The 25,631-nt window shown below is 43.8% G+C and overlaps 1 protein-coding gene across 3 annotated transcripts in view; it reads left to right on the top strand.

The window, feature by feature from the left end:
* The window catches only part of insrb (insulin receptor b), an 83,128-nt gene that overhangs the window by 49,307 nt on the left and 8,190 nt on the right, over positions 1-25,631 (top strand). For all 3 annotated transcript variants that reach the window (XM_034530464.1, XM_034530463.1, XM_034530465.1), the window contains exons 3-22: positions 9,950-10,158; positions 10,275-10,408; positions 15,810-15,949; positions 16,202-16,346; positions 16,428-16,642; positions 17,179-17,305; positions 17,561-17,811; positions 18,914-19,081; positions 19,183-19,381; positions 20,766-20,904; positions 21,274-21,427; positions 21,818-21,966; positions 22,901-23,057; positions 23,291-23,387; positions 23,561-23,628; positions 23,749-23,978; positions 24,740-24,850; positions 24,974-25,136; positions 25,263-25,392; positions 25,488-25,622. In XM_034530464.1, the coding sequence (XP_034386355.1) occupies positions 9,950-10,158; positions 10,275-10,408; positions 15,810-15,949; positions 16,202-16,346; positions 16,428-16,642; positions 17,179-17,305; positions 17,561-17,811; positions 18,914-19,081; positions 19,183-19,381; positions 20,766-20,904; positions 21,274-21,427; positions 21,818-21,966; positions 22,901-23,057; positions 23,291-23,387; positions 23,561-23,628; positions 23,749-23,978; positions 24,740-24,850; positions 24,974-25,136; positions 25,263-25,392; positions 25,488-25,622 (3,121 nt within the window). The remainder of the gene's footprint in view (positions 1-9,949; positions 10,159-10,274; positions 10,409-15,809; positions 15,950-16,201; positions 16,347-16,427; positions 16,643-17,178; positions 17,306-17,560; positions 17,812-18,913; positions 19,082-19,182; positions 19,382-20,765; positions 20,905-21,273; positions 21,428-21,817; positions 21,967-22,900; positions 23,058-23,290; positions 23,388-23,560; positions 23,629-23,748; positions 23,979-24,739; positions 24,851-24,973; positions 25,137-25,262; positions 25,393-25,487; positions 25,623-25,631) is intronic.

Raw genomic sequence — 25,631 nt, 5'->3', positions numbered from 1 at the left:
AGGGGAGTTGTTCAGACGGATGGATGACCATAAATTTGAGCAAACAGAAGCAAGAGATCTCCCAATTTTCCCCAAATTCCTTTGACTCATTTGAGCCTGAATTTGAGTGTACACTGTTGTTCTTATGACTAACACTCTCCATAATCTGTCCCTGCACACCGGCCCAGGAGACCCCTGGTCGGTTTTCTCGGGCTGTTTTCCTTGGCCTCTCACTCTGCTGATGGAAAGATGAGTCTCATTGAGGTCAAACTGAGGCTTCAGCAACTTGAAGTGAAGCTGAGGGATGACTGTGCATTGATGACCACAGTTCCATCACTATTTGTGGACAAAGACAGTATGACCACCATGTTTTTGGATTTTATATCCCAACTACTGTTGATGACAACTTGCCCTTCAAACCCACACCAATGTGTTTGACCATTCAACCATGATTGTCAATATCCAAGGTTTTTTTTCTTCAAGTCCTTAAGGACATAATTGTTTCTACCAGATCTGTGTTTCATCTACTTGCACATATTTGTCAGTGTCTCATTTAATCAGCTTGAAGCAGCAGACATGTTTGTTTTGCTGCATTTAGAAAAGAAAGGAGGTCCGAAAGGCGAGACAGAAGATATTTTATTGAAATGTCCATATATGTGAATGTTCAAGCACATAAGAAGAAGAAGAAGAAGAATCATCATCATCATCATCATCATTGAATACAGCTGTCATGTTGTTCCCAAGTCTTGAGGTCGGGGTAGGGGGGTATGAAGGGAGGGCTGCTTTGAACAAAAGAAAGATACTAGAACTTCACATGTCTGCGGTATGTGACCTGTGTGCAGTAATGTTGGTATGTTTTGACATGAGATGAGGGAATGTGTGTATGTGACCCCTTGTGACACGCCTGTTTCACCCAGTAATGATGGAGAGTTTCCCTCCTTTCTCCCCAGAATAAAAAGTCTTGTGGGATATGAATGAATGGAGGAAGGAGACTGGTGGGATGAGGTGCTCAGATTTGTCTGATACAAAGAGCAGTGAGGGCACTTAATAGTTTGAAAAAAGCCTTAACTCAGTGACTCAGAACAAAAGTAAGGTGCGATTTTATTTGATTGATTTTCTTTTCACTGCAGAAATAGTGTTTGTGCCTTCATAATATTCCAACATTTGGAGGATTCGTCGTCTGTTCTGAAACTTCAACATTGACACATGGCGTATAGTGCGAGGTGTTTGTTTCTCTAGCCGTCGGTTGCTCTGCTCTTTGTGCATGAATGCATGCGTATGTGTGCGTGTGTGTGCTTGCCTGTGTTCTGTAGCTCTGCTTCGTGCTATGCTGTGAATATGAAATAGGGCAGCTAGCATCTGCACTGCAGCCATCCCGCCCGAGCCCCCACACTGTGTGCCTACTGCTCAGTGCAGCTGGCCAGCCGGCAAAAACACAGGAGCGTGCCACTTGTGTGTCTGTTTGTGCCGAAGAGATTAAGTTTACTTGTGTCCGTGTCTTTGTTTGTGTTCCTTCATCTCCTCGTTTTCTCCTGATTTTTGTTTCTTAGAAACTCTGTTTGTGTTGACCTGTACAGGATTAGTTTCTTCTGTCTGTGCATGCGAGTTTGTCTTCACATTTGCTCGTATTGCTTGTTGCTCCATCTTTATATGTCCCTGTGCATCTGTATTGCCAGCTTCTTATATCTTTTATTGTTATCTTTTATTTAGTCTCTCAGCAAAGATATCTGCTGATTATCTTCCTTGATTTATTAATTTAATGTGTAGTCTATAAAATGAAAAATGTCCTTCATAGGCTCAGTCGAAATATATTCAGCTAACAATCATACAAAATAAAGAAGACCAACATTGTTCACAGCCATGTTTTTCAGTGTTTTTCTTGAAAAGGTATTTCAGTGAAAAATAAAATAAAAATAGTTGCAAGTTAATTTGTCTATTAGTGGACTAATGGTTATTGACTAATTGGTTATTGACTAATTATGGCGGTGGTGGAGGTTGGAGGAGACAAAAGATAGAAAGAACCAAACGTAGAGAGGTTGGAGGAGATGAAAGAGAGAAAGAACCAGAGGTAGAGAGGTTGGAGGAGACGAAAGAGAGAAAGATGGAGTAAGGGAAGAGGTGAGTAGAGAGATAGAATCTGACAATCAGCCTTTTGATACACATTTTGTCTGTCAACTGAGGACAGAGACACAGAAAGAGAGAGAGAGAGAGAGAGAGAGAAAAAGAAAAAGAAAGAAAGAAAGAGAGAGAGAGAGAGACACATATGGAGAGAGACATAGAGTTGCCTTTCTCTCCGTCCCTCGTTCTGTGGCTAATATGAGGAGATAATGGGCCATTGAGGCTTAAAAACACCGTAGTCATGACTGGACTGTCACTCAGCGCCACTGATTAAATTACACAGGTGAAGGAGGATTTATCTAACTGCACTTAGGAGTGTTCAGTTAAAGATGTTTAATCACTGTCTGCAGATCTTTTGGGCTTTGTGTTTTTTGTATAGAGCTAGAATAGAAAATAGTGTTTAGTGTTATTTGATTAATTGAGTCATTTAAAACACCATTTGAGTCAACCTGAAACCGATCTGAAATTTTTGACCCTGATTGCCTCCCAATCTCGTCTACATTGTTTGATGCATGTCTCTCTCAAGGGACATCACACACCATCAATGAATCACAGGCTCAATGTTCAGAGGAAGACCAGAAAGAGTGACTACTCACTCTGACAGCAGACTGGTACCAGCCTTTTGTTCCCTGGCTGACTGGAGTAACGTGATGAAGAGATTCCTGCCTCTGGTGTGTGTGTGTGTGTGTGTGTGTGTGTGCGTGTGTGTGTGTGTGTCTGTGTGTGTGTGTGTATGAGTGAGTCTCACTAGTGGTGATGTGAAGGAAAATCATGAGGGCGGTGATGCAGGTGTCTTGCTCTCTAGATGGATGTTCACGTCCGCTGCATCTCTCCATCACCGTCTCACTGTCACCAAACTGTCCGGTCAGCAAAGCCGTGTGTGTGTGTGCGAGAGAGTATGAGACAACATGGTGCTCTCTAATATGTGTGTGTGCGAGAGAGCGAATTTGTGTCCACTGCAGAAGTGCGTGTGTGTGTTTTTTCATGTTTGCGCCTAGATGTAAAAGAAAATGCAGCCAGCAGCAAATGCTGCAGCTGGTGGCAGTGTGACAAAATTAAAGATGTGGCACTAGGAGTGAAGGGAAGGAGGGATGAGGGTGGAGGGTAGTTACGGCGGATCTGTTGGAGGAGAGAAGAATAAGGGAGTGGCGATAAGAGCCGTCAGTGGGACGTATTGATTGTAGCTCCATCCCGAGCGTCTGTAATGAGATCTAGTGGCTGTGGCTTTCTGGAGGAGCAAATGTGTCACCGGGGCTAGACACCATGGCTGGGCGGGACGAGGGGAGAAAAGAAACTGGCAGAGAAGGGTCAAGAGGAGGAGACGAGAGAGGGGGAATAAGTCAGGGAGAGGAGAGAAGAGTGCAAAGCTTAAAGGGAGAGAGGGAGAGTGTGTAACTTTACGATGAAAAGACGAGACACAAATGATGACTAGAGGGGAATCTAAGAAAACGCCTGTTGGGAGCATGCAGCTAATTACTGCAGACAGTCTCTGTCTGGACTCATCTCCATGGTAACAAGATGGGCCAGCAGGGCTGGCCAGTGCACAGGAAGACACAGACAAGGAAATCAATGAGCAGACAGACAAAGCGGGGAGCAAAACCATGCTCATTCAGCCAGATTCACTCTTTCACTTAGTTGGTCGCATGCCTACGTGTGTCCTATGTGCGTATCAGTTCATGCTCACCCGTCAACCCGTCCTTAAGACTTAAAAACACGTATGAGATATCACATGACATACAAATAACTTGTATTGCTCTTGTATGTACCGATTTCGACTAAACAGGTTTTGCAGCAGGCTAGAGATCAGAGAAGGTTGTTTGTGATCCAAATGTATGGATCTTGCGGCAGTTACGTCGGTGTAGAGCGCAACTTTCTGCTCTCTCAGCAGATCCTGTTGAATTGTCCTTGAGCAAAGCAAGAAACCTCTAATTGATTTGATCAAGCTTTTTTAGTGGCAAAGTGCTGAAGTATTGTCATTTTAATGACTGTTGGCAGGAATGAAGAAGATGTTATTGGATTTCGTTTGAGATGGTGTGCGTTTAAGGGCCTTGTTACCAGCATTAACAGGCCATCTTTCTTTAATATGCGGATATAGAGTGGTACTGTTTATGTAAGTGAACATGTTGAGGCAGGTATGCAGATATGTAGAAGGGGTGTGATTGTGTGCATATGTGTGACAGAGTAACTTGCTGAATTCTAATGTATGTATATTCTAACTCATAAAACCTGTAAACAAAACAGAAATCGGCTAAATAATTTGCACTATGAATTTGTTTTGTTGTCTTTCACCTTTTTGTAGATATGTCCAGTAACCACGATGCTGTCACCAGAATGACCTGCTTACCAAAGGCAGTTTGTGTTTGTGAGGGAGGTTTGCTAGATTGTAGTAGAATAAACGCTAAAAAGAAACCGCTGTGTGTGTGTGTATTTGTGTGTCTGTGTGTGTGTGTATGTTTGTGTGTCTGTGTGTGTGATGGGGGGGTGGAGCCCTGTTCTTTTTCAGCCAATTCCAACCATCAGTAACCCAATTTAGTCTGGGTCATTTAGCCAATAGGACGGACACACACACATACACAGAAACAATAGAAAGTCTCTTGTCGGGGGTGCTGTATATGTACACAGGAGATTATTGTGAATAGATGATTTAGTTATTGTTGGTAAATGTGTCCATATCACGAGTTGAGAGGACATGACTGTGCACATGCCCTTTGTGTAAAATGGCCTTCAGGTTGTCTGTATGTTGCTTTTGCTACCTGCAATATACAGGTGTAGTGGCTGTGACCCAGTGTCTTGGCATGGTAAACCACCCAATCTCATTACTGAGTGATGAGTAGGGCTTGGTATCAGTACTCGATACCTTTAACACAAATAAGCCAGTAGCAAGTAGTATTGACACTTCTCCATTCAAACAACAGCCCGGGGGCCTCATTCATTATACAGGAGAGTCCACACTAAATGTTTGCGTACGTTCAAAAGAGGAAATGCAGGGACGCCAAAACATAATTTGATTTATCCAACCTTGTGTAAATAAAAAAATAAACCTTGCCTGCCAGTGCGCAATTTCCTTTTACTAATGCCAAATCAACCTGTACATGTGCACAGCTGGTTCAGCCCTTTACATGCCCACTTTCTACTAGAAATGCTCAATGCAGAGCCCCTCATGAATGTTGAGGCATAGCAATGAGCTGCCGATCAATGGGTCATCACGGTGAACACCCTCCGAATTCTTCCTCTTACGCAGTCCTAACTTCAAGCTTTACAGCGTGACAGGATATGTTCGGTCGATATCAATAGAAGGCATCCAATAATAATCCAATAGCTGATGTCTGGTGAAAATTCCTTTTAATTTGGCCATCAGCCCACTGCATATACTGCATGTGCAGATTGCCCCACATATCTTCATATTCACAAGTACACTTGAGTAAGCTCATAGACACCTCTCAGTTTCCTGTGTTTGGTAAGTTGCTTGCATAATGGCGGCTCTTTATCTGTGTGTCAATAAGCCTGAGAGGGAGTGGCTGTTAGAGAGGAAAAGGACGGGTATGCCTGTTTACTTTTCCATTCATGCTTTTTTTCACATATTCAGAAGTAAAAAAAAAAATAAAAAAAAACATGGACAAGTACCTATCAGCTATTTGAAAACATTGTATATTTCAGGTTTGTGTATTTCATACTTTTTGTAATATACCTTTTTTCAGGAACTTTGTTCAGCAGTTAACAGGACCTTCATGAGCAATAAATAAAATAACTTTTCATCATTTACATACACTCACAATTTACTCCATTACTCCAATGTTCTCCTTCTCGTACACGGCACTGCTCACTTGAATTTGAACTTTTTAAGTTGACACTTGAAACACTTTAACGTCTTCTCAGTACACTTAAGCTTATATAAATCCTTATAACTCTCATTTCAAAAATGTTCATGGCTTCTGCCCCCTTCCTCACTCTCCTATCATTCCGACCCTTCATACTTCTGAACGATTTTTCAAAAAGCAATATCGTCACTCTGGAAATTTCAATATGGCCCAACCCTGCTCCTCAGTTTACCGTATTCCCCCTCTGATCTCCCTCCCCTGTTACTCTCCTTTTGGCCATAATAGTGAACACAAACAGACCTTTGCCTTAGCGTATTTGTATTTGTCTATTAGTGCGCTTGCTTCCATGTGTATTGACTCTTCTTATGACGGTATCACTCTCCCTCCCAGCAATCAGTGTGTTTTTGTTTACACCCTTTCCCCTCCTCCCGTCTCTCTCCTCGACTCTCAGGGCGAATGTCTTACATCAGATCACTCAGCATTTATAGCAAAGCTTTTGAAGCTCAGGACTCCCACCGTGGCCAAATATAGTAGACGTGAATCCAGCAGCTGTGTGTGTGTGTGTGTGTGTGTGCGTGTGTGTGCGCGTGTGTGCGCGTGCATGTGTGTGTGTGTGCGTGTGTGTGTGTATGTGTGTTCTCCTGTGTAAATGGCTCTGGGGTTGAAACGTGTTTGTTATTGTTCCCAGCACATCGCCTGTAGACAACACTGCCAATTAAAGGGGAGGTTTTATGTGTTAAGAGCAGGAAGTGTGGCTGTGTGTGGCTGCACTCTATTGGCTGCCAAGCTTTTCCCATGTTCCTTCCCTGGGGAGTGTACAGCCAGGGCTCTTTACTGCCATGGCCAAATGAAAGGTAAACACAACACACCTTTGCATTTAAAACCCTTACTGGAACTGTGTGTGTGTGTGTGTGTGTGTGTGTGTGTGTGTGTGTGTGTGTGTGTGTGTGTGTGTGTGTGTGTGTGTGTGTGTGTGTGTGTGTGTGTGTGTGTGTGTGTGTGTGTGTGTGTGTGTGTGTGTGTGTGTGTGTGTGTGTGTGTGTGTGTGTGTGTGTGTGTGTGTGTGTGTGTGTGTGTGTGTGTGTGTGTGTGTGTGTGTGTGTGTGTGTGTGTGTGTGAGAGAGGAAGCGGCAAGCAAATTATTGAATGACACAGTGAGGTTTGCCTGTGTGTGTGTGTGTTCGGCTTAATGAGAGATTAGCTCTCCAGGACGCTACCGCCTCCTCCTCCTCCTCTTGTTGTTGATGCACGAGGGAAATCATCCCTCCATCCATGCCTCCTTCCATGCATCCCCCCATCCAGCCAGCATGAAAACAAAACAAGGCGTTGTATGAATGAAAGTGGGAGGGGTTGAGTGGCCTAGAAAGGCAGGCAGGCAGATAGAGAGATAGATAGTGGTGCAGGGCAGGGTGAGGCTGTTTCGGATAGGAGGGATAGAGAGGAGGAGGAGGAGGGGATAAATGAATGAGTGAGCTGACTGGAGCATGTTTGGCATAGCAGCTAGCTTGTGTATCCCAGCGCTAGTTTGAGCAGAACGGAGAATAATGCTGCTGCAGGAGTGGTGTTATGCTTCTATAGTACTCCTCACTGAGACTGCTGTGCTGGGATCAGATCACATGAGAGAAAAAGTGTAAATATACCTCAGATTAATACAAAACAATAACTAAAAAGATGAAATAAAATACCACGGTAGTGCATCCTACGAGTCTATTTATATAACAGGGGGATGTAAACAACTGTTCTTCATGACGTTGTAATGAGTGGAATTATCTATCTCTAGCTCGTTGTAATTCACCCAGAGCAGCAGTCTTCCCTGGCATGCTGGCTACTTGGCTGCGTCTGCCCCCTGTCTGCCCCAGCAAGGCCAGGGTTAACCCTGGGCGTCTCTCTCCTCCCCGACATGGAAGGCCATTGAATGGCTGCCTCCCCCAGTCAGCAAACACATTGGCTGAAGCTGAGGGTGGATCTGAGGTTGGAGCGGCACTCAGGCATGGATCCTCGACTGGAGCTGGATCTGCGAGCAGTCTCAGCCCTCCCTCCTCTGTTATGTGATGCCGCGGTCACAGCATGTACACACACAGCAGACAGACGAGAGGGGGAGGGCTGGAGAAGAGCTATGCATTTCCCTCTGTGGGTCAGAGTCGACCGTGTGCAGTGTTGGGTTTACTAGCTCACAGTAAAGAAAATGCAGTGGAGCGACCCCTGCGTGAACCAACCCCGAAGGTTGAAAATAGTTCTTTTCTACATTAGTCATTCCCCCTTTCCGCGGTTTCGACCCTCTGTCCCTTTCGTCATTGTTCTTTTCTTTAACCTCAATATCCGACCCCTCAGCTCTCCCTACCACAACCCCGTCTGTCCTCTCTGCTTTTACTCAGGCAGCACAATGGGCAGCCCTCCAGTGTCGGGAGGAGGGGGGGGGGGGTCCTGGCTGTATCCTTGGCAGTGAGAGCTCATGGGATGTCCTCACAGAGATAGCATCTCACACTTTTTCACAATTTTTTTTTTTTCACAATTTAGTAGCTGCAAGGGAACCAAGCCAGAAGTCCATTTTTTTATTTTAGGTTTGTTTATAGTAAGGATAACTTGATTATCAAAAGTTAATCAACATCTTCTTTTTCTTGATGCTGTATATACAGTATTTGCCTATAAGGGAGTCAAACAGGGTCAATTAATCGTATTAGTATTTGTCGCCTTTTATTCAACCTAGATCTGCGTCTTGCCCTGACGCTCTCTGGGTCAGTTAACACATGACATCAAAGCTGACATTAACTAACCCATTTCTTATTGTGATTTCCTCTCCTCCTTGCCCCTGTTGGTAAAAAAAAGACCAGTGCCTGGTATACAGTGAGATGTAATGAGTCTTTACTGGCCATCAGATAAGGCAATAACGGCTAGTTTATTAGATCATTACAGGGAACAGGTCAAACCGTACTGCTAATCCAATCAAAATTGACACTCAAGCTCTTTCACAAAATGCCGTTTCTCAATAGGTCAAATGGAACCTGACATGAGCCAATGACCTATAATGTTAAACCTAATAGCAATTAAGGTTGTTTCCATGGTGCTGCAGACTATTGCTGTTGGTCATTAGGTGTGAATTGTGGACACAAGCTCTTCATGGATGCTAGGGTTGTAATCAGTAATTATCCAATAACATGTTTGCATGCAGATTACGGTCTGGCGTTTGTCTGATTGTGTTCTTGAATGTTAATTAGCGTTTGTCTGTAAGTGGAAAGGTTTTAAACTACCTGTTTTTAGTCAAACATAACCACAGAATACAGAGTGGAGGTCATGCAATTGTAGCCTTTATTCAACTTGTTGACACAACATTGCTAACACGATTCAGTAGCTTCGGCCAGATAGACGCGCTTACATTATTGTGGGGGTTAATTTGTGATATTTGTTTGTCTCAATTTAACAACGTAAACATCAGAGTCAGCGAGGAAATCACTGATCATTCTGTGCTTTTGTTTTTTTTGTGAACTTTATTAGATTTCAAACACTTTTCAGTTGCAGTTTGTGCTCCTTCTGATGGCAGTTCCAGTTTTCTCTTTTGAGCAACCACAGCAACAACATTAAAAAGGCAACAAGAAAACCACAAGGCCTCGCTGGGAACACCTGTTTATAGTCCCTGCAGCCACGTTCATGTGTGCGTACTTCCACAGCAAACATGCATGTGGTTCCTTCGCTGCTCACAGATCAGAGCAAACCACCACTCGGTGACCATTTTGACCACAGGGTTTCTCCGCCCCTTCTTGTTTGAACGTTTTGTGAGCTGTGTGAACGTTAGACAGAGCCGCTGAGACAGAGGCATATCCCTGCCTTCATGCAAGTCTGTGCTGTTTTTATTTAGGTGTTTTTGTTTTACTTTGCTCCTGCAGGGTATGTGTGTGTGTATTTGTGAACTTTGGCTGTCTCACTTCTTCATGCTGATACTAATTGGGGCCACAATAACACACAACTGAGTCCATGTGTACCATACCTTATATCAACCACCTCCTTACTGTTTCTCTTCACCTTCTGCTTCTCCTCAGTGTGCTTGGACAACTGTAAGCATAGTGCGTGTAGCCTCCAGGGCCAGTGCTGCCATGACCAGTGCCTGGGCGGCTGTGCCGGGCCAGGTAATGCAAGCAGCTGCGTGGCCTGCAGGAACCTCCAGCATGGGAACACCTGTGTGGAAAAGTGTCCTCCTGGATACTATGTCTTCAGAGGCTGGCGCTGTGTCAGCTTCTCCTTCTGCCAGGTTGGTAACGACTCCAATTCTTCAGGTTAACTCGTATAATGTTTAGCTCAAATGTGGACACGGTAAACTACATACGCTGGTGTCAGCATTTGTGTTTTTGTTGTTTTTAAATCCAGGAGCTCCACAACCAGTGTAAGCAGACTAAGAAGTTGAACCAGGACCGAGAGCTGGGCTGCTACGAATATGTCATACACAATGGGGCCTGTATTCCAGAGTGTCCCTCTGGATACACCACTATCAACTCCACTACGTACGTCTGGCACACACACACACACACACACACACACACACACACACACACACACACACACACACACACACACACCCCTTTAATGCCACCATAAACACTGCTGGGTTATTGATGGTGGCCATCATTACACGTTGTCAACCTACAACAAATCCTCTCTCTGTGACAGTGGGCTGTGGTCACTCAACACACTCGATAACCTTTGCACACAAGAGATGATTGTGTTTGGAAGTTGATCAAACAAAAAGGGCTGGAGTATTTTTCCACTATGGAAAGTCTCTCCCCTGTGGAAAAAGCAGCTGGGCTGCTGAGGACAAATTATGTTGAGACATTGTAGATGTGCATAACGTCACCTGCAACTCTGTTTGTCTCGTTATTAAAGTTGTTTAGCTGTTTTAAGTGCAGTGTCAGTGAGAGAGACCACATTCTCATAATGCGGCTACCATAGGACAAAACGAAAAGCTGGTCAGTTAATATTGGTATGATCATTTAATCAGTTGCACGAAATACAAAGTTGCCATATAGGCATGAGACTACATAACGTCAAATGAAAATAAGTCCTCTAATCTCAATTGCTGTAAATGAGTCCATAGTGTTTTCACAGCCTCCATCACATTCTGTGATGATTACACAGCTGCATCAAGTCAAATCTTTCCCAAGCTGACATAAAAGAACAAATAGCTGTCCACAACACATTTCTTGTTTTTTGCATATGCAGAATAAATCCATAAACTTAATTTACTAAATCTGGCTTTTGTGTTGCATACAAAATATATATATATATATATATATATATATATATATATATATATATATATATATATATATTGTTATCAGCATGGAGCAATGTTTCTAATCATGCTGAAGTGCTGATTATTTTGGAAGCAGTGCACTGGGGTGAAATAATGTGCCCAGGTCTTTATGCACCTAATAGCCAATCATTTTCCAATTGAAGGGATTATTCAGTGTTCAAAACCTGAGCTCAACGTTACAGTCTGTCTGGGACCTGTTTACTTAGAGATTCACATGAGATTATTTTAATGTAAAATATTAGCAAATCATAATAACAATTGATATCTGGTTAATAATCAGGACTTGGTGGTTATTTTAACCCAGTTAGGTCAGCAAGCATGTACACTAACAGGAGCACTGACATTCATAGCTGGGCATACCGGTCCTCTGTAGTAGTAGTCGAAGTAGTAGTAGTACAACTCAGAGTTTAAAGTGGTTAAAAGTACAGGTTCCCTATTATCTTTAAGAACACTCAACCGCTTATTATCTTAATGTAAATTAAAAGTGCCAGCCATGTGCCGTGAATGTAAAGGCAATGTCAAAAGACGGTGTGGACCTCATTTGGTCCTGTTTAGCACACAGCTTTGTCTGCATGTGCAACATAAAGGGCACAACCTTATTCAGCTTCTCACTTGAAGTAAACGGGGGTCGAGGGACATCACCGGCTTCCTCATTTAGCGCCAGTAGCCATTGCTAAACGAGCAGGACACATTTTTGTTTTGAGGCCAAGTATGTGTTTTGAGACCGCTCCAGTTTTAATGCTTTCAAAGCACAGGTGTGTGCATTGAGGATAAACACATTTTCCAGCTGAAACGTGATGTGTGAAACTCTCCTGTTTGTTTGTTTTTGGCGAGACAATTCTAACAAAACAGCTCTCTCACAGGAGTTGCCAGTTAGATAAAAAAAAAAAGAAGATCATATGCCAAGTCACATACCAAAAAGTGGTGACAAAAGACACTGAGTACGAGACCACTTTCCCGTTGATGTAAAGACAGATAGAGTGACACGTTAATGGAGTGTGGAGAAGAAAGTAGGTTGGAGATTGGGGAGGAAAAGAAGCACTGAGAGGTGTATTTCTCTGAGGTGGTTCTAATAAGAGAAGGTTGTGTTCTGGAGACGTCTGCATCGCTTGAAGCCGTAGGTGGCCGCATGATTGATGGTGTTTGTGTGTTTCTGGTGTACCTGTGAATATGCAAGTTTTTTTGCATCTGCATGTATATGCGCATGAGCGTACATGCAGGTTGTGTGTGCCGAACGTGTTTGTGACAACATTAGCTTGTTCCCAGTAAAGCAGTTTGGTCGGGTTACTTTTTCCAGGTGCAGGCTGGGGGAAATGTCCACTGCATCCAGATGGAGAGAGGTTTATATATAGAGGGAGATATATTTATTAGGTAAATAACACACTCTCGCGTGCACAGAGCTTTAGTACACCCAGCGGAAATGGGAAGAACGTTTGACTTTTCCCAAAATGTATCTTGTGTGTAAAAGAGAGATTGACTTTTCCTTGCATGCTGCCAGCCCGACAGGGATTATCAGGTGCTTAGACAGAAAAGAACATTGCTTTAAGGCTCAGTCAGACACCCTAAGGCAAAAGGCAGAATGGCATCCTTTGTGTGTGTTTGTTTGTGTGCTTGCGTATAGATGTATGCGTGCACACATTACGTGATAAACAAAACTTTTTCTTTTCATTGGCATTCTGACACAGTTGCAACATCAGGGGTCTCTGTGTGTCAGTTTTGCTGCTATGGTTTGGTTAGAGCAAGAACAAGCGTCATCCTCACAGCAGCTTAGCCTGGCAGAAGGTTGGCAAAGCCAATAAACAGTCAAATCTGTCAATAGAATAATGCAAATGTAATGTATCCATCATCTGGATGTTTAGTGTGCATTCGGGCTGTCCTCAACCAAAGAAATTCTTAGTTGACGAACACTATGATTTTGTCCAGTAAATCAATTAGTTGATTTTAATTTTACAACTTAATTTCTCATCAAATAATCATATAAAAGCACCTCTTTAAATCTGTCTCTCCAGCCGTCCCTAAAATCTACTGAATAGAGTTTCTCTCATCTTTCCTGGATGGCCGTGGCAGTAGTACAACTGTATGTGTGTGTCCGTGTGCATGTGCGCGTGCGTGTGCACATGTGTGCACTTGGTCTGGTTCCACCAGGCCTGGGCCCAAAACCAAACCCGAGCGTCAGCTGTGGCCTCTGTTGCAGATGGTTCTAGCAGACCCTGCAGCCCGAGTCATGGAGTTCAGCCGGACAGATAAACACTGTCTCTTTAAGAGCTGCCATTGGACCCAGCCTGTCTGCCTGTGTGTCTGTGTTTTTCAGTACAACGGCCCAAAACATTCTTTCTTTCTACACTGCAACTAGAGCATTACTTTTGAGAATTTGAATATAGGATTTTCTCTGTGGGCGAAATGATGAGACACAAATTATCTTTTTTTTCCCCTCACTGTTGTTTTGAGAGATCATTACAGTGTTTTTCCACTCACCCAGAAGTCTTAGAGGGGAAACAATTATTGGGCCTCTAAATTTACATACATTATTAAGAGCTTGATAAGATTGAAACTAGGAGAAGGCAGGTGTGTGATGGGTCATTCGGATCTCAGTGTGGATAGGAAAAGCCACACAAGGACCAAAACCACACCCCTGGGACTCAGTGTTTCATGTCACCATAGTGAATGTCATCCATCGCATGGCCTGACTGTTAAGGGGAAAGGTAGGGGCACACTGTGTGTGTGTGTGTGTGTGTGTGTGTGTGTGTGTGTGTGTGTGTGTGTGTGTGTGTGTGTGTGTGTGTGTGTGTGTGTGTGTGTGTGTGTGTGTGTGTGTGTGTGTGTGTGTGTGTGTGTGTGTGTGTGTGTGTGTGTGTGTGTGTGTGTGTGTGTGTGTGTGTGTGTGTGTGTGTGTGTGTGTGTGTGTGTGTGTGTGTGTGTGTGTGTGTGTGTGTGTGTGTGTGTGTGTGTGTGTGTGTGTGCTTCCTGGAAAGAGGGATTATAATAAGAGTTGCATAAACATAGAATTAACTCAGGGTGAGCTTACAAATGGCAGTGCATGCAGAGCTTGCATGGTCCCTGCAGCGAACAACAGCATCCTTTGTTAGCTGTTCCCCGGGCGCAGGGGCTGCGCTGAAAAGGTGCCTGTTAAGGCTGCTGTTTGATGTCATTGTCTCCTTTACTTTGAGTTTTGAAACCCTGATTGAACGGCTTCAAAATCCATCCGAGTGAACCGGTGTCCCCCCCCCCCCCCCCAGCCCTCTTCTGATTTGTAGATGTATTTTTCAAGAAAACATCATTTTGACCCAACTTTGTTGCTTCTGTTACACATTCCTCACATCGGAGCAGTTACAAATCCATTGGGTCGGCTAATCTTTCACTCAGTGGTGTTCGGAGTGATATATTGAGTTTTTTGGAGCAGACCAACCAAAAAGCAGCGTTTTAGTTTACGTCTAAGGACGACCTTTGTGGTTAGGGGTGTCAAGGCTGGAAGTGGAATTTAAGGGAGGGATTACGTTCTTTTCGAGAGGGCTTCAGGAAGAAAAAAAAAGTGTTCATTTGTGAATGAAGCATCGGATCCCTTTTCTCCGTGTGGCGTGTACCCGGCTCACTAGACAAGGCCTGCCTTTTGTGAATGAATTTGCTGAAAGGCAGCACCATCAAGGCCTCATTGCTCTGTGCGTGTGCGTGTCCGTGTGCACATGCGTGTGTGTGTGTGTGTGTGATTACGTGCACAAGCACATGTTTGCGGGGAAAGAACGCCACTCAGAGAGCTGAGAGAGGGTAATGCCCGTTGGGAACTGCAGCTGGTTTTTCAGTCATGTTTTTTTTGTTGTTTATGATTGTGCGTTTGTGTGTGTTGTATGTGGGACAGAAGCAATTGAAGCAAAGAATGATAAAGCTCTCTCCTGTATCCCCCAGTGCTAATAAAAATGAAGTAGGCTCAGATGTGGATGAGAGATTGCGTAATCTAATTCCACTGCTAAGAGCCTATGGATTCATTATAAGACTTATCAAATTAATTGAGGGAATTATACAGATTCACCTCCTGAATACATCATCTCATTCATTGAATTGCAAGGCTCCGTTCGATTGTGTCTCCTTTGAGATGATGAGTTTGAGAAACCTTACGTTCAGAATTATTGATATTTTGCTAGTTGTCTTTTTTTTTTTATTGATATTTAGTCAAATAAAGGATGTGGTCTTAATGAGCATATTTGTTATATTTGCTTCATATGGAAGGCAGAGAACATTAAGATCGAGAGATAGCAACTAGAATAAAGTATGTCAGTTTAATTTCATTGAACAGATTCACCCTTGTTGTTTGTAAAGGCCATGTCATCCAGCTCACATCACACCAGCACGTCACTGAGCATTCCTGCCTCATACCATTCAATTATGCGTCATTCCACTTCTGATATCTGCACACAGGAATGTGGCAACCTCTGTAGTTTTGCTCTGTATTGTATCGTGGACAATAATCCCATTTTGATGTAATGCCAATAATGTTCTTGATTGTCTGTATGGATCTGCTTCAATAAGGTTCTATGCCCAGCATATCAGTGAGTATTTACCGCATTGATATACAAGTTTTATTTTCTCTCTCTCTGTAGTTTGACCTGTTCGCCATGTGCAGGACTGTGTCCCAAACTGTGTGCGGGAAACAAGACGATTGACTCTGTAACTTCAGCCCAGGCTTTGAGAGGCTGCACTGTTCTGCACGGCAACATGATCATCAAGATTCGAGGAGGAAGTGAGTACTGCTACACCTCACCATCTGCTGGGCCTCCAGTAGAGGCTCTGGTTCTCGCACTATGTCTGTCTCCTCCTCCCTCCATCGCTCAGGTTTCTCAGTCCATGTTACTCTCTTTATCCGGACTTCTAGCCATACAGTCTGTGTGTATCCACCTGTAGATTTCAAATGTGTGTTTGTCTGACCGTATGACCATCTGTATGTTTTCTGCCATCACCTACTAGTATGACCAAATGTCCATTCTCCTTGCAGATAACATTGCAGCTGAACTGGAGGCTAGTTTGGGCCAGCTTGAGGAAATCACAGGCTTCTTGACTGTTCGCAGAGCCTACGCCCTGGTCTCCCTGTCCTTCCTCCGCAAACTACGTATTATTAGGGGGGAGCATCTTGAGGGAGAGTAAGTCATCCTCTCCTCTCCTCTCCTCTCCTCTTCTCTTAGATAATCATAGGGTTTAATTTCTTTATCTGTCTCTCTTAGTGTCTTCGCCCTCTATGCGCTGGACAACCAGAACCTGCGTGAGCTGTGGGATTGGTCCAAGCACAACCTGACCATCTATCGTGGTCGTACGTTCTTCCACTACAACTCCAAACTTTGCATGTCTGAAATCAGAAAGATGGAGGAGGTGACGGGAACCAAGGAGCGCAACCAAAAGAATGACATCGCTGTACGCAACAACGGGGAACAAGCCTCCTGTAAGACTTGTGATGTTCACCACCTTACTGATAACATTTGTTATAATGCTCCTAATCTGCTCTGGATTTCTTTGTGTTCGCAGTATCAACATAATTAAGATGCAATTTCAATCTCATGGAAAACAATTTTCTTAATACTTTATTGTTAAAAGATTGCTCCTTTTAGGATCTCCAGGCTGAGAGCACATCACTCATCTACTTCCTGAATGGATTGAAGTATACTATTTCCATGGAACGTGTACCCATGCATAGTGCTCATAACAACCATGTGTTGGATGAAATAAAATACTGTATCTACATAAGCATCCTTCCTTCAGGAAAAACACAAAACGCACATCCTTACTCAACATGCATCTTGCAAGTCTAATCTATATTTTGTGCCATATGATGTCAGCTGTTTATTTCTTTGCTTGTAACCATAATGGCGTGATTGTCTATACCCTAAAAATCAGAAGCTGTGGGGTGTTTTATGTTCTACTGTTCATTTGCTCTTTTACCAAAGGCATGTGCTGAGCATTGTCTGTTCCATCCCTTAGGTGAGACCAAGCTGCTGAAGTTCACCGTGATCAAGACCTTATCAAATATGATTATGCTGAAGTGGGAGCCCTTTTGGCCTTTAGACTTCAGAGACTTGTTGGGCTTCATGGTTCTCTACAAAGAAGCGTAAGTATCTGACAAAATCCCTGGATTTTCCCATTCCATGTCACATCTCGCTGCCGCCTTTGATACTGACGATGATGTTTAAATCGAGAGACAAGATCCAGTTGGTCCAATGGGTCCTGTTTTAACTGGTTTTAACTCCTACATCAATGAATGTTTGGCTCCCCATATTACCTGTACTCAAATATTACACTTATCACTGTTAGTTTGAATCTTTTGATCCCTGTTCTCTGATCGCCGTCTCTCTATCCGCTCCAGGCCGTATAAGAATGTGACGGAGTTTGATGGACAGGACGCATGTGGCTCTAACAGCTGGGCGATTGCTGATGTCGATCCTCCGTCCCGTTCCACGGACAGCAAGAAGGCGGAAGATCCGGGACACCTGATCCGACCGCTGAAGCCCTGGACCCAATATGCCATTATGGTCAAAACCCAACTGTCTGCATCTGACGAGGACCAGGTTCATGGAGCCAAGAGCGAGATCATCTACGTCCGCACCAATGCCACCAGTGAGTCACACCACGTAAAAACACACAGGCACAAATTTGGTTAGGTTTGGGGAAAATGTGTTTTTACTTTTTAGTAACTTTGTTTTTTAACTGACTGTAGAAAATATCTGACTTCCCAATTAGATGATAAATAAACTATACAGAATCACAAATTTTGGTCTTGTGTTAAAAGTACTCTGTGGAGTTGTTTTCTTGTAAACAAAATGTTAGGTTTACATGTAGTCTCACCCAAACACAATGGACCACATACAAGAACATTTTTGTATTCTTATCTTGGTTTTCACTTTTTTGTCTTTGTACGCTTAGATTCAGCATTCAACACTCATAACTTGAGATACCTGTGTCAATATGATGAATGCAACCTGTGCATAATTTAGCATACGTTCATGATAATTGCAAATTAGCATAATTATCACTCTACACAAGGCTACACATCCTACGACCCCATGTGTCCTGCATTGAAGACTTGCTTTCAGAGATCCGTGAAGGGAAGTCTATAATTTATAACAGAATCTGCATTGAAATTCAGGACCCTGCTCAAGTCAAGAAATGACTGTCATGTCACCTGAGAGTTGTACTGTCACTGAAATAAAGAAGAAATAGTTACATTTGAAAAACAAAGCGATCAATGACTGCAAAGAGAGGGGGAGACATAATTGACGTTTTAGATGTTCCTATTGATATTGTAGTGTTATACAATTGCATCTGTTTTAGTATTGGGGTTATCTTAGGCTATATGAAAACATTTTTTAATTATATTAACCTATAATTTAAACAGGGTAATGTCAATGTAATTGTGTAGTGTAATTTATACAGGGTTGTCATCCCCCAAACTGCTTCAAAGTAATAAAATATGCAAACCATTAGGGAAAAACTTAAGCTTGGACTAATTGAACATGACTCTTACAACAGGTCTGGACCACTCTTAAATTGCACTTGTACTTAACAGAAAATTCTAAACAACGATAAAATTGGCGAACGCGGAAAGTTTTCCATAAATGAACTATTAATGCATTTGTTTCACAAAGGACCAAAGTCAATCCGCCTACGGTCATACATCAGCAATACAGTCCTAACTGTTGTCTTCCTCCATCCCCCTCAGAACCCTCTGTGCCTCTGGACCCCATCTCCTCCTCCAACTCCTCCTCTCAGATCATCCTGAAGTGGAAGCCTCCCACCAGTCCTAACGGCAACATCACCCACTACCGCGTCATCTGTCGCAAACAGGCGGAGGACAGCGACCTCTACAAGTTTGACTATTGCCTACAAGGTCAGTGTCCGCAGGTCAAATGTGCCCCAGTGACAAATCACCTGCTGCTCCCGTGACATTTGTTTGCCTGGCTTTCCCTCACACCTATTTCTCCTGCCCAGGAATGAAGCTGCCGTCTCGTACCCCGACCCACCTGGACAGTGAAGATGAGCAGAAGTGGAACCACACAGACGAGCCCACCTCAGGGGGCAGGTGCTGCGCCTGCCCCAAGACTGACAACCAGCTGAAGAAGGAGCAGGAAGAGATAGAGTATCGCAAGACCTTCGAGAACTACCTCCACAATGAGGTCTTTGAGAGCAGGTACGCACCCCGGATTGTAATTGTTAAAATGCATGACCAACTAATCTTAGCAGTTTAATTATTTTTAATTTTTTTTTTCAGAGCATTGCCGCACTAAGACACAAAGGGTTGTGATATTACACACGACCACCAAAAATGTATCTTAACTTGATTAGTGTTTCATGCAGACTGAAGCAGGTGGAAGTAATCGATCAATAATTAGGCCAAATTGCTGGAGCAGCTTTCTTGTCACACCAAACTCACGCACAACTTTAACTAACTTTATGCTTGTTGACAAAGCTCGTATCCGTTCTGTAAATTTAGCATCCGACCAAATGTAGCACCACAGGAGCTGCTGGCTTTGTTAGTTGCTGTTTGTGGCAGTGCAGCAACACTGGAGCACCTCTGCAGCCTTAATCACACCTCTTTTGTGTGTGCGTGTGCGTGTGTGTGTGTGTGTGTGTGCGTGTGTGCGCGTGTGCGTGTGCGTGTGGTTTATGTAGACCCTTGTTTTTGTACAGGGCACTACAGTGGGGGGCTCAGGGTGGGAGGTGATTATTGTCTGGGCCGCGGTGCTCTCTCGCCTGACACACACACACACACACACACAGTCTCTCCCTCTGCTGTAATTACTGTGCCCATTATCATTCATGCCAGTCAAGGGCTCGGTCATGCAGATGGCCATTTGGACGCACACAAATACTCAAACCAACACACACCTCAGCTGGATTTTGAATCCATGCTGTTGAATGAGCCACGGTCAGCTCCATACACCGTAGCACACAAAGAACTCCTCGTGCTCTCTTTTTCCATCACGCAAATAGATGCAGGAAGCTTGGATGTTTTTCATCTAGGTGAGCGGGTGTGGGCTCAACATTAACTACGCTTCACTGTGTAGTGAAGGGGAGGCTTCACCGCAGCAGCTTGGGGTGAAGTGTGCTACTCAAGGACACTTGATGGTGGTGGTTTTGGATGAAAGGAAGATGGTTTTCTCATTATTTGACATTCATTCTACCTGTCCTCACGCTGTGGTACACTGCAGGTCTGTGTCTTAGTTGGTTCATGGCCTCCGGAGAGTAACGTGGACCTGCTCATTGGCGCCACACAGTGGTGAGGGTTGGTAGCCCTTCCAGCAGGGCATTACATGGTATTTGTGGATTAATGTCATGCAGTCAAACTTGCTACTCACTGTAAAGGTTAGTGTGGGCAGAGGTCCTCACTGGCCTCCTTCACACTACTGCTCCATCTGCCAGGATCTAATTCCTATGAAATGCTTCTGACTTTTCTGGGAGCCATTCGTGTGAGAGGACTGCGTGTAGAGGCTCCAGAAAATAACACTGACTCCTTCAGGTTGTTTTTTATATAACTTTTGCTAACTGCTTTACCTGTTGTTCTGTTTGTTCAGGCCATCTCGTCGCCGGCGTTCAGTGGGAGTTGCCAACGCCACCTTGCCCTCTTTCTTCCTCACCGCAGTCCCCAGTCTGGCTTTCGGCTCCACCACAGCCACCCCTGAGGACGAAGACGAGGAGGAGGAGGGATCCAAGGTCTCACACAGTTTAGATTGTTATACCATACATATTTGTCATTCTCCTGCCAATGTATGTGCTGATCGTTGTTCTGTTCCCCATCCCAGATTTCCAATTTAAAGACGGACATGTACACTAAGAAAATCAATACTGATCCCCTTAACTAGTTGAAATTCCAATTATATAAATTCCTTTTACATTGTGAGCCTTTAATTTTCTTTCTGAATCATTGAAAGCAGATGACATATTTATGTTTTTGTCACTACCGGAAAGAAAGCAAAAGCAAATAAAATTATTGTTTAGTTTAGCCTCAGAATGGCACAGAGCGATGCTATTCTCCATGAAAACACTGACATGAATAACGTCTCTCTCATCTTTTCTGCTCAGGTGGAGCTAAAGGTGTCTTCAAAGGAGTCAACACTCATCTCCAACCTGCAACACTTTACCAGTTATAAGATCGAGATCATGGCCTGCAACCATGTAACAGACCTCAAACGCTGCAGCATGGCTACTTATGTCAGTGCTCGAACTATGCCAGAGGGTAAGAACAAGTACAACTCTCACACAGGAAATCTGAACTTAATCGAGGTTAAGATTATCTGTTTTTGTTGAAAGTCCTTAAAGATTAAAGATGTTGATTCAACTTTTTGGTCATTTTGGCAACTGAGTATATCTGCTTTTGACAGACTTACAAGAACACACACCATGACATGACCATACACATGTACCTATGTATGAGGCACAGAAAGGGCCTCAGGTGATCAGAATGAACTCAAAACTGTTTAAATATGCATGCATGTCAAATGTGCACCCAAAAAATGTTTTCTAAAAGCAATCGGGGACAAAAGTTGACAACTAGAACAATGTGAAAATGTAGTGCTTTGGACTGCACACATGCTCAGTGCTTGTCTTTAATGTCTGGTACCTACAGAGAAAGCAGACGACATCCCGGGCCCTGTGACCCATGAGATAGTGACGGCCGAGCCTCCCTATGTGTTGATCAAATGGAACTCCCCTCGCTCCCCTAACGGCCTCATCATTCTGTATGAGGTGTTCTACAGAAAGGTCGGAGACTCAGAGGTTAGTACCAACCATCCCTGACCTTTTGAGAGAGTGGGGGAAGCAGGGTCATAAGAGACGGGTGCATAACAAAACATGACTGAAAATGCAGAGAGAACCAGGAGTTAGACTCTGGGAAGTGGATGCAGTTGTGAAAGGTTTGCAATATACTCCTTATATGGAGAGAGGAACAAAATATCTATTTGTTGACAAACTGCTCATGCTTCCACTACGTGTGTGTTTGCGTATTGGTATACCTGTGCGTTTGTGCACAGAAGTGCTCCTCTCTGCCAGTGTGTTTCGGTACCAGTGTGGGTTGTTGTTGTTGTTTACTTGCTGTAAAAGTGAGAATTCATCTCTCATTGCTATTCATTGCGGCACTGCCTGACCCTAGGAACCAGTAGCAGCTCTGTTACCATAGTGACAGAGGCAGGAAGGAAGGCTCTAATGCAGTGGCAGGGATGGACTGGCATCTCAGACGACATCTCCTGCATGATGTTTATGCAGGCTCAGACTGAAAGTTGTGAATATTCTAACACAGTTTTGCAGGTTTTCTTCTTTGATAGCTGCCCCCTAATAAATAAATGTGTTGTTGTTCATTCAATGTACAGTATATTTTGTAATTCCATCAGTCAAAAAATATGTAATTTTTTTTAATTAAATGTTATTTCTTATTTGGATTAAATAAAGTTGGTGGTGGGGGAGCATTAGTTAATATATATTTATGCTGTAGCGTCCTTAGGTCGACATGTAGGGATACCTCCCAGCATGCACCAGGACAACAGATGTCTCCTTTCATGTGTGTTTCTGCATTTTTGCTCATTGTGATCCACGGTGTTTCCACTTCCTACACGGACAAATGCACTATTGGTGACACTCCCCAGTGTGATCCCCTGTCATTATTCCGTGTGATATCTCGAGCTGAAGTGTTTCTTTTCTTCTATTTCTTTCCCAGGTTCACACAGCTTGTGTGTCACGGCCGGCGTACCTCAAGTCAGGGGGCACAAAGCTTTCCCTTGTGCAACCTGGAAACTACAGCGTGAGGGTCCGCGCCACTTCCTTGGCTGGAAATGGCTCTTTTACAGAAACCACTTACTTCTTCATGCCCAATTGTAAGACCGGGGGCTATATGTTTGATTTAAATGAACTTGCATGTTATGCATTATTCACAAAAATCTGGAAGTTCATAAACTGCTTACATAATTGTTCATAAATATTATAAGATATTTAATAACCAAGGCCTACATCATCTGTTTCACACATTCATATTCTTTAATACAGAAGTGTCTTTCATACTTTGAAATCTTCCCAGTAAACTGACCAATAACTTCTGTGTTTATTACAGCGGATCCAGGTTTAATTTGGATTGTGATGGGTCCAGTCATCTGCTTCATCCTGCTGCTCTTCGTGGGAGGCGGAGTCTTTGTGATCCTCAAAAAGAGGTGAGACCTTTGCCCGGCATGCTGCCGATCTGGAGGATCCACCCTGCTGGATATATAAACTGAGCAGCCTACTCTTTACGACATCAAAGAAGGACTGGTGCTTATTTAGTTTCTACACCTGGGGGGGGAGAAAGTTCCCCGTTGTGTAACAGTTTTCTGTTGTCGTGTTACAGGCAAACAGAAGGCCCGACCGGACCTCTCATCGCCTCCTCAAACCCGGAGTACATCAGCACCAATGATGGTAAGAATACGATTGAGGAGTACAACATGTTTTGCTTTTTCCTGTCTCTAAAAGCACAACGTGATGATTTGTGAATGGTCACCTCATCGACACGGCGGCGTGTGCCTTTGTTTTGTGCAGTGTATGTTCCTGATGAGTGGGAGGTGCCCCGGGACAAGATCACGGTGCTCAAAGAGCTGGGTCAGGGCTCCTTCGGCATGGTGTACGAGGGAATCGCCAAGGACATCATCAAAGGAGACCCGGACACACAAGTAGCCGTCAAGACGGTCAATGAATCGGCCAGTCTGCGCGAGAGGATCGAGTTCCTCAACGAAGCCTCCGTCATGAAGGCTTTCAGCTGTCACCACGTGGTACGACACTTCAGAGTGCTTTTCAAACTGTCCCACAGTGTCTCACAGGCTCCTCACACTGGAGCAGCTATACATACGCGTGTGAATTACAGTATATTTCAGCTTTCTGTCCGGCGGTTGAAACCAGCGTGAACATGTATGACTCATGCGATCGTGACTCGCTTGTTGTGTCGATGCTGCCATATTGACACACAGTTTGACTGTTCACACTTGGTAAACAATTGTGCCTACCAATATATTTTCATTTAATAGCCTCCTAAGCACCAATTAAATTGCCATATGTTGTGCTGTCAGCTGTAAACAATCATGTTGAGCTGTAGGGGGGGCATTTTTTATTATTTATCCACAGATGAAGAGAGAGTTGGCATTATAGCAACATCTTATACATGTATTCATCTTGTCTGCCTGGTTAACAGCAGGAATGTTTCTCTTAAAAGTAAAATAATTGAGGACACGGCTTACTGAAGTGAAGTCCTGAAATGCTATAATCTAACACGTTAAAATACAAACTTGTATCTATAGTTTGAGGGGTTTTACGTCCACATTTGGTGAATTTGTCATTTTCAGATGTAGCTCTTCATATCTAAATGAACAAAACTCTTTGGATTTGGATGGGTTCATTAAATATAATACCAACCAGAGAGGAGGTGCTAGGGTAGGACTGGTTCTTATTCAGTGTTTCTTTGTGTCCCTAGTCAGTCTAAGGAAGGGTAAATATTGTAAATTCAAATATGTGTTTTTCTGTATTTGTCTCTGTGTAGGTACGTCTGTTAGGTGTGGTGTCCAAAGGTCAGCCGACCCTGGTCGTGATGGAGCTGATGACCCACGGGGACCTGAAGAGCTACCTGCGTGGTCTCAGGCCGGACTCTGAGGTATGCGACACAGAAATCCCATCTCTTCAGCTGCAGATTGATACAGCTGAAGGATGCTTCGTTCTCATATTCAAAAAACATCTCTGACTGACTTTGTAACTGTGTGTTTGTGTGTTTTTGTAGCACAACCCCACAGGCCGCTCACCACCTACGCTGAAGGAGATGATCCAGATGGCTGCAGAAATTGCGGATGGCATGGCCTACCTCAACGCCAAGAAGTTTGTCCACAGAGACCTGGCAGCCAGAAACTGCATGGTGGCGGAAGACTTCACCGTCAAGATTGGAGGTACTTTTGCTTGTGTTTGTTTTGTTTTCCTCGTCGTTCATATCGCAATTGCAGCTCATCTCGATTAGTTGTGTGTTGTGGTTGAATTGAGTCATAAATCTCTCTTTCTCTCTCTCCCTCTCGTAGACTTTGGTATGACCCGAGACATCTATGAGACTGACTACTACCGTAAGGGAGGTAAGGGCCTGCTTCCTGTCAGGTGGATGGCTCCAGAGTCTCTGAAGGACGGAGTCTTCACTGCCCACTCTGACTGCTGGTAAGTCACAGTTCTGCAGTCGTCGTGCCGTCTTTGCGATCCTGATTACTTTGCTGGTGCCTTTTGATCACATGTGGTTGTACGTGTGTCTGCAGGTCATTTGGCGTTGTGCTGTGGGAGATCAGTACGCTAGCCGAGCAGCCATACCAGGGTTTATCCAACGAACAGGTTCTAAAGTTTGTCATGGATGGAGGAATCCTGGACCGGCCGGACATTTGCCCCGAGAGGATGTGAGTCAA

This window comes from Cyclopterus lumpus, chromosome 4 (assembly GCF_009769545.1).
Source record: "Cyclopterus lumpus isolate fCycLum1 chromosome 4, fCycLum1.pri, whole genome shotgun sequence".
NCBI lineage: Eukaryota > Metazoa > Chordata > Actinopteri > Perciformes > Cyclopteridae > Cyclopterus > Cyclopterus lumpus.
Note: the sequence above shows the minus strand (reverse complement) of the source record. Positions and strands in the feature narration are given on the sequence as shown.